The sequence below is a fragment of the Trachurus japonicus genome, chromosome 6, assembly GCF_045865225.1.
Source record: "Trachurus japonicus isolate A0001 chromosome 6, Traja_1.0".
In the NCBI taxonomy this organism is placed as follows: domain Eukaryota; kingdom Metazoa; phylum Chordata; class Actinopteri; order Carangiformes; family Carangidae; genus Trachurus; species Trachurus japonicus.
Genome location: NC_140912.1, coordinates 5386047 through 5394728, shown reverse-complemented (window position 1 = coordinate 5394728; position 8682 = coordinate 5386047). Strand labels below are relative to the sequence as shown.

Here is an 8682-nt window from a genome sequence, read left to right as displayed (position 1 = left end):
ATTCCTTGGATAAAACATTAGTGTTAATGAACTGCATGAGCACATCACACGTCTATAGGATCAAGTTTAATTCTCTTTCAGCACATAAAACAGACATTTGGTCCTTATTTTGCTTTCACAAAAAAACCCCTGCCTAACCACATGCTGCCATTTCAGATGAGATGGTGGCGGCTTGATTGGACTTATTACTGCTTTAGGTAAAAGTTTAGGTCAAATATTTATCACTCCTGTGGAGAAAATAGGATGCTGTGGGACATAATCAGGAAAAAATGCACAGAATAAAGATTAATATGGAAAAACCTAAACAGCGTCAGCAAATCAAAAATGCCACTTACTGTTGCAAATAAAAATGAATCTTTGAACGGCAAATGCAAAACATATTCAGTCTGGGTTAATGTGTTTACTTATCTCAGCTCAGCAGTTATACAAGACTATGCACATCAATTAGTCGTATTAATAGTTATAGTGGATATAAATGTATTTAAACAGAAATGTGCAGAACCTCTCTTTTCTTTCTTTTTTTCATGAGATAAAAAGTTTTATCACATGAACATCTGAACAGAGGCCTGTATGTCTGCTGTAGGGCTGTGGAAAATGATGATTGGATATGTAATGTTGCCCAAAGCGTTGCATGCATCTACAGTATATAGGCCATGAAAAATAAATAATTGTGAAAGAAAATCTTTATAATTTTACGTAAATTAATTGTTCTCCTTGATCGCTCACCAAGTCGTATTCTTGACCTCCTACAAAGGCAAAGTGCAGTATCTGCATTTAAAAAAAAAAAAAAATTGGACCCATCAAAAGTGTGGCATATTCTCTTCAATCTGGTAGAATTTGATATTGGTAGGCCTAGTGCTAAAATTTTTAGTTATTGGGCTTTTTATTTTGCTGTCCATCCAAAAAAGCACTGTGAAACCAAGGCAAAGTGCAGTACTATCTGCAAAGAACTGTACTCCCTACATCCTATAATTTACTCTATAATTCCATTGGAGTAAAACCAAGGCAAAGTGCAGTATCTGTAGCTAATACCAAGACAAAAAAATAATAATAATTTTGACCAATCAAAAGTGTGGCATATTCTCTTCAATCTGGTAGAATTTGATATTGGTACTGCTAAGATTTAAGAGTTATTGGGCTTTTTATTTTGCTGTCCATCCAAAAAAGCACTGTGAAACCAAGGCACAGTGCCGTATCTGTAGCTAATACCAAGCCAAAGTGCAGTATCTGCACCAAAACCAAGGCAAAAGTGCAGTATCTGCCATAAAACTGTCAATATTGGTCACAAAATATGATATAAAATGCTCAAAATTGGTCAGAAAGACAAACTACAAAATACATTTAATTCAGTCCCAGGGCCGGTGTATAGGGGAGAAAGGTGATGATAACTCTAGGGGCCCAGCGCCCAGTAGGGCCCACAAAAACCCCAGTAGTCTAATCTTTGTATGACTGAATTATTCTGCATAAGACCCTGACTGATACTCATAGTAATGCTGCATTAGCATCAAAACAAAGTAGGCTAAATAAGAAATTATAATAGATATATAGTCTATGAAAAAAAGTGGAAAAGTCAGGGGGCAGGGGCCCACTTTAGTATACTTTCAGGGGGCCCAGGATTCCTAGCAACGGCCCTGTTCAGTCCACCTTTATCTAATCAATTATAGACTTGGTAGTTATTCATAATTTGATGCTTAAACCTGACAATAAAAAACACAAAAAGCTGTTTTTCTCAGTTTGGTATTTTTACAGATACCTACTGCACTTTGCCTTCGTAGGGCAGTAGCTATAGACTGTATATAAGGCAGTAGCCTCCAGACGGGGCCGTGGCGCCGCCCAGCGGTGCAGCGCGGTGCGTACAGCCGCGCTCCACTTCCGTTCCTTCAGTCCACACAAGGAAGTCCAGCTGAACGACGTCAACCTGCCCCGTCTCCTCCGTCTCCTCAGCGCGGACCCGTCTCAAATCATCTGTCCTCCGGTGTCAGGGAGGGGGGGACACGCGCACCTGTCGTGATGGCGATGTCCACGTTCCAGAAGGTGACCCTCGCGACGTGTCTCGTGCTGTGCGTCGCGCTGCTGCTGCCCAAGCTGCTGCTGTCCCGGGGGAAGAAGGATGCTGCGGAGCGGCCGGAGGGTGCGTCACCGTTATCTTTCTCCTGGGCGCTGAACCGCCTCCAGGTCGAGTCCAGGGGTTTTAGGTTAGAGGATGGAGGCGTTTAATTTACTGATAGGACGGATGTAATGTCTGTTTATTCTGCGCCTCTAGAAAAATGCTCTCCTTGTTGCAGTTCCACTTTCCTCCCTGAAGAGAGCGGTAAATCTGTGACACCTTTATTTTTCTTTCCCGTTTCAAATACGTATGAAATAGAGATAGTATAGGGTACAACTCAGACTCTTTACATTTGTTCTTATATTAATATCTTGAAATAACATTTAAAGGTTGTTGTAGGCTACATGCTGTTGTTGTATGCAGGCTATGTAGGCCTAATTTCTTTTCTTTTGGGTATTGATCAAACAAAAATCCCAAAGTGCTCTCTGACTCCTTTTTTGTTTGAACAGCCATAGCCACAATATGTTACATTTACACAGCGACATGTTACATATCATCACAAGTTAGAAGCTGGAACCAGACAGCGATTTGCATGAAAAAATCACAAACTGGTCTGTTTCTGAATTGTGACATTATTTATTTATAAACCCAGTTGGTAGGTTTTATTGTAGGTTGACTTAAAATGCATTCTGCAGGGAAATGAAACAAGACTGGAACAGAAACAGTTAGTTTCTTTCTTCCCTCCCTCTTTCAGTTTTAAAAACTGGAAGGATAACTATAAGAATTTATCCCTGTACTTGAGTTTTAAATCTTTGTGCATGTCTTTTTATGTTGAGTCGAACCACCCAAAAACCACTTCAGAATTTGTAAAATACTCAACTTCTGTTCTGTTTATAAAATCAGTGTGTTCACTTTCAGGTCCCATGCTCAACAGATGCTGCAGACTTCCCTTTTTACAGTCTCAGCCCTGTATCCCAGCTCCCTGCTCAAATGACAGAAACCATTCATGTACATCAGAAACAGTGATGCTGCTCATTCGCTCAGTCATGTCCTATTTTCAGGCATGAGCCTTTGAAGCACGTCAAAAATTGATCAGATGTTAGTTGTGTTTCCTCCTCATCCGTCTTCGCCTCTGTCTGCCGGTTCAGGTCGTTTCCCTCCAATGATGCACCGTCAGGCGGCCCCCGAGGGCCGAGGCCAGAGGGCCGCGAGCAGCAGCTTCTCCAGAGCCCACAACGTGGAGGCCGTAGCCAAGGCAAAGGGAGCAGGAACCGGGGCAGGAGCTGGAGGCAAATCCAACCTGGCAGGGCAGATCATCCCTGTGTACGGCTTCGGGATCTTACTCTACATCCTCTACATCCTGTTCAAGGTGACGCAGGAGGAAGCTATGCAACACTTGTTGAGTAGAGATGTTGTCACAGGGTTCCTACGCATGTCTGGAAAAGTCTGGAATTTGATTTTATACATTTCCAGGTCTGGAAAAGTATGGAAAATGGAAACTATTATATGGAAATATATTTATCTTAATACTTATCAGGGTTTGGTCTGATCTGAAGTTATTTGGGTTAATTAAAAATCTCCTGGAAATAATTTGGTGACACACTGTAATGGCATACAAATTCAGAATAATGAAAACAAACGATTAACTGCATAATTTATTTACACACATCTATTTACTCAAATGTCAAAATTTTGTTTGATTTTTTTTTAACGACAAGTCTGGAAATTAGGGTCTGGAAAAAGTGTGGAGTTTTTGAAATTTCAACCCTGTGTTGAGTAGGGACCTGACAGTTTTAGAAGTCACAAAACTATCTGGCTAAATATTCATTTATATCTTTGCATATGATTAATGAAGCAAGTCCAGCACTGTCTTGCGAAAGATGGACTGCTTGTTGCAGCTCTGAACTTTAAAAGGAAAAGAAAATGATGTGATTACTTTCTGTTTTAAAAGGAATTAAATGATAAATTATGTGTTGTTTTCAGACTCTGAACCCTGTCATGTTGTCCCTGTTAGATCACAAATAAAGGCAACAACAACAAACCAGCAGAGAGCAGGTTTCCCTCGGTGCGCTCAGAGAACAAGAAGAGAAAGATCAGTGAGTACCGCTCATCAACATGTGCTGGGACAGTAACGTGCACTGAAAAAATGATAAGAATCTGTTCAATAAAAGACGTACAGTAAGACATGCTTGTCACATTTTGACCTTTGACCTGCACACATTGAATTTTCTAGTTTTGCTGCAAGTTGTCCACCTGTCACCAGTCATCAAAGGCATCATGAGCTTTTCTGTAGCTTCCTGTGAATGATATTTACTTTACTGATGGAATGGAGTGATGGAATTACCTATTACTTATTTATAGGCCATGGACATACACCAGTCAGCCATATGAATAAAACCTGTTTTAATTATTTTAATGTTATGGGTGACCAGTGTCATATCCATATCCAAAGCATTTTACTGTATTTAATTCTATGACTTGTGAACAAATAGTCACTCTTTTCTCATGTGACATTTGTATGATATAATTTTTTACAAAAGACTTTAGTGAACTAAACTTGTTTTCTCTCTCTGGAAGCTTTGTACACTGAGCATCAGACAGTGAGATCCTTTTTGACTCCAGTTGTCAAAACAAGAACTGTACATTTTAATAACTAATTTCTTCAGGTTATTTTGTCTGTAATGTAGTTTGTGTGAGCTCAGATTGTGTCGAGTGAAGAAAAAAGTACCTGTGCCTGCAGGTGTTGTTGTATTAGATATGATGAAGTTGTTGATCTCACCTTGAAATTCTTTCTCCTTCTTTTCTCCAGCTGACTTCCAACTGGCTCAGCTGCAGGAGAAACTGAGGGAAACAGAGTTGGTGATGGAAAATATAGTTTCAAACGCCCACCACAGCCCTGACAGGTGAGTGTGAACCCCTTCACCTCAGCAGTCGCCCTCCTCCCTCACCTTTCCTGACAGGATCTACTCTCCTGATTGAGCTCATTAGTTTATTTGTTCATTTCAACACATGCAGTGACAAACCTGCTGCATATCTAAGTATTATCAGGTAATTAATTACTCATTACAATCAGTTACTTCAGGAGAGTGTAATTTGGAGGTTGTAATAATCTTCACCAGTTAAATGCACATATTTATCTGTCTTTTTCCTTACTTACATGCTTATCACTGATGTCCCATCCCATAACAAGTATATTATGCTAAATAAATAAGCATCAACTTTGTATTAAACATGTACTTTAAAGGAATATTTCAACATTTTGCCAAATTTGCCCATTGCCATAATCCCTATAGTTTTAGGAGTAGGTTCATTACCTTTAATTGCCGGTGCAAGCTGTTTTTAGATCGGCGGGGCAGAGATGTGAGCTGCATGGTATTTCCACGTTTCCCTCATCAAACTAAATACACAATCCAACAACTCCAAAACGCTCTGGTGGACAAGTTGTGACCTGCACATTCACCACGCTATGATGAGATAATAACGTACAATTATGTAATTTTACGACACATGAAGCAAATAGTCAGAACTACTAACTTTTGAAATCAATCCACCCAGCAGCCATGTCTGAAAAATGTTCTGCTTTGCGATCGCCGTCTCGTAACGTTCCATTATTATTTCATAGTGTGGAATGTGCAGGTCACAACTTGTCCACCAGAGTGTTTTGGAGTTGTTGGATTGTGTATTTGATGAGTTTGATGAGGGAAAGGCGAAAATACCATATGCCTCTGTGGCGTTAGCTGAGCAGCTCGTATCTCTGCCCCACCGATCTCAAAACAGCTTGCACCGAGAATTAAAGGTAAAGAACCTACCCCTAAGACTACAGGGATTATGGCAATGGGCAAATTTGCCAAAATATTGAAATATCCCTTAAAGCTGTGGCCGATCACAAGTGTTTGGTTTTCCTGTGTGTGCTGCTGCAGGGTGAAGGGAGTGATGGCGGAACAGGAGGAGAGCCTGCTGCAGCAGCTGACTGAGATAACCCGGGTGATGCAGGAGGGCCAGCTGGTGGAGGGCATGACTCCGGAGAAGAAAGGTACTTGAACATAGCCTACTCTTTACAATTTTAGAGTCACTGCTGTATGTGTAAGGCAGGAGGAGAACTTCTCAGTATTTGCAGTGTTTTCAAAGGTGTTCTGGTTCATGTCAACTCTGTTTCTGCGTGCTGAGATTTTCTTTTGGGTCAAAATGACCATTTACTAGTTGTTCTTCTGGGTCAAATTGACCCAATCGGTTCACTTCCTCCATCCTTCCTTCTTTCTTTCGTTTCTCCCTTCCTTTTGACAATCCTTTTTCCCTTGCTTCTTTCCTTCCTTCCTTCCCTTCGTCCTTACTTGTTCTTCCTTCCTCTTTTGATCCAGTTGACCTTGTCTGTTCCCTCCCTCCATCTTTCTTTCCTTCCCTTTTCCCTTCCTTCTTTCCACAATCCTTTTTGCCTCCCTCCCTTCCCTTCATCCTTACTTCTTCCTTCTTTTTTTGACCCAATCTGTTCCCTCCCTCCATCTATCTTTCCTTCCTTTTTCCCTATCTTCTTTCCTCCCATCGTTCCCTTTGTCCTTCCTTCTTTCCCTTCGTCCTTCCTGCCTTCCTTCCTTCTTTCTTTCCCTTCGTCCTTCCTTCCTTCCTTCCTTCTATCCCTTTATCCTTCCTTCCTTCCTTCCTTGACCCAGGAGGACAACAGGAGGATTCAAAAATATGATGGGGGGAAATCACTAGATTAATTGGTTTTATTTATTATCTGATGAACAACACATCGCTAGCAGGCAAAAATAATGTTTTTTATGCATCATCATGAACATTTTTTTAAATTAATCACATTCTTCTGACAGAAAATCAGTCTGTCAGAATCAATCAGTGTGGTAGTTTCCGTAAAGACTGATAAACTACAAAGTCATAATGTGACAGAATAGTTTCCCACCCTGTTCTCATTGTCATTTCTACAGAACCATACATACTGTAGATAGGGAATCCAGGGAAGACTCAGTATCATGGTTGTTGAATAAATGACTCATGACATCTCTCATCATTTCACTCAGATTTTCCTGAGCAGCCTCATCAGTACTGGCAACATTCCCACTGCTGTTGTCAGCACAGCCCAGAGACCGAGGCGGAGACTGAGACTGAGAGGACCGAGGCCAGCGAGGAAGACCTGGTGGGAAACGTTGGTGCTGAGGGTGTGATTGATGGAGGAGAGGCTGAGGAGGCTGAGGAGGCTGTGGACCCGAGTACAGACGACGTGAGAGAGTCTGAACTTTCAGCAGCAGGTGAAGGGGATGTGGGGCCAGAAAACCATTTAGGTGCAAATGAGAGTGTGCAACTGTATGAGCACAAGGAGGAGGAAGGGGGCAAAATCGATCTGGGCGTCCCAGAGGAGGAGCTGGCCGGAGTCCTGGAGGAGCTGGAGCTCACGCTGAAGGTGACGTCCATGAACGAACAGGAGAGGATAGAGGACCTGAGCCGGCCCGAGGACTCGGAGCCTGTCCAGAGCCAGGTCAGGCGAAGGAACAAGAGGAGGAGAGCCAAGAAAGCTGCTCACTGACTCTGACGGGATCAATACAAACTTCAACATGGGCCTGATGTTTGTGAAGATGGCCTCTTTTTTAACATCTGTTCCCATGAGATGGGCAGTAGCATGACAGCTGGTGGCTGCATGATCAGTTCTGTTCGTCTTAACTTGAAGTGAGGAAGTGATGATGTGTCAGCAGGGTACAGATTTCATCACTAATATCAGCTTTATTTATTATCGGCATAAAATGTTTAAAGGTACATTGTGTAGGAATTACTCCCATCTAGCATCTATCGTATTTTTCACGCTGCATTCACGTGAAATTGGGCAGACGGCAGACAGACGACAGCCGCTGCACGTAACGGCATAAACAAGCCTCTATGTAAACAAGTGGTCCGTCAGCACGAGGCAAAACAATACACGTGACAATATGTTGTCATGACGATGTCGTATTGTTTACCTGACCCATGTTTTCCGGCTTTCTCTCGACTTCTGTGACTAAAATGACATCTGGTTTGTTACCGACGGCCGTCTGCCCGACTGCAGGTGAATGCAGCATCAGTGTAACGCTCCATCCCTCCTCACTGCGTTACCGTGGTGACTTTTCACAGACGCCACCTCCACCTGAGCCGACAGCTCCGGTGTCTCCGCTGAGTTTCCGTGGTTTCCTACCGTCACGCTGCCACTGAACGTAAAAACATGGCGACACCACATGGCAGCAGCACCGAGCTTACCGTCTCCATGGAGATATGAATGATATGAACGGCTCATTCAGAGCTGAAAGGAACACTTCAGTTTGTTGATGGGGGGATTACTGGTTAATGAAAAACATACTTTTGAACCAAATAATCGTGAATAGATAACAGGAGAAGTTACACAATGTCCCTTTAAGTTAATTGTCTTAAAACTTCCAAATATGAACATATTTCTTTGGAAAAACACCGGCCCAGTATTTTTAAAATGATCTCAGTCAAATATGGTAGAAGCCTGCTCAACCAGTGCAGACTGGATTTCACCAGGTTTATGTAGTTACATAATATCTGATGACACTAATCTTGTACAAACCCAGAGTTTAGTTCTGTCAGACAAGTGTTTTTTTAGTTTCACATACTTGTTTTTTCAAAGTCTTAAT

The 8682-nt window shown here is 41.9% G+C and overlaps 1 protein-coding gene across 1 annotated transcript; it reads left to right on the top strand.

The window, feature by feature from the left end:
- The first annotated feature begins 1871 nt into the window (after positions 1-1871).
- Positions 1872-7800, top strand: ric3b (RIC3 acetylcholine receptor chaperone b). Its single transcript, XM_085780557.1, has 6 exons — positions 1872-2131; positions 3196-3416; positions 4062-4143; positions 4857-4950; positions 5968-6080; positions 7081-7800. The coding sequence occupies exons 1-6, from the start codon at positions 2011-2013 to the stop codon at positions 7581-7583; spliced, it is 1134 nt and encodes a 377-aa protein (XP_085636683.1). The 5' UTR covers positions 1872-2010; the 3' UTR covers positions 7584-7800.
- The last annotated feature ends 882 nt before the right edge of the window (positions 7801-8682 follow it).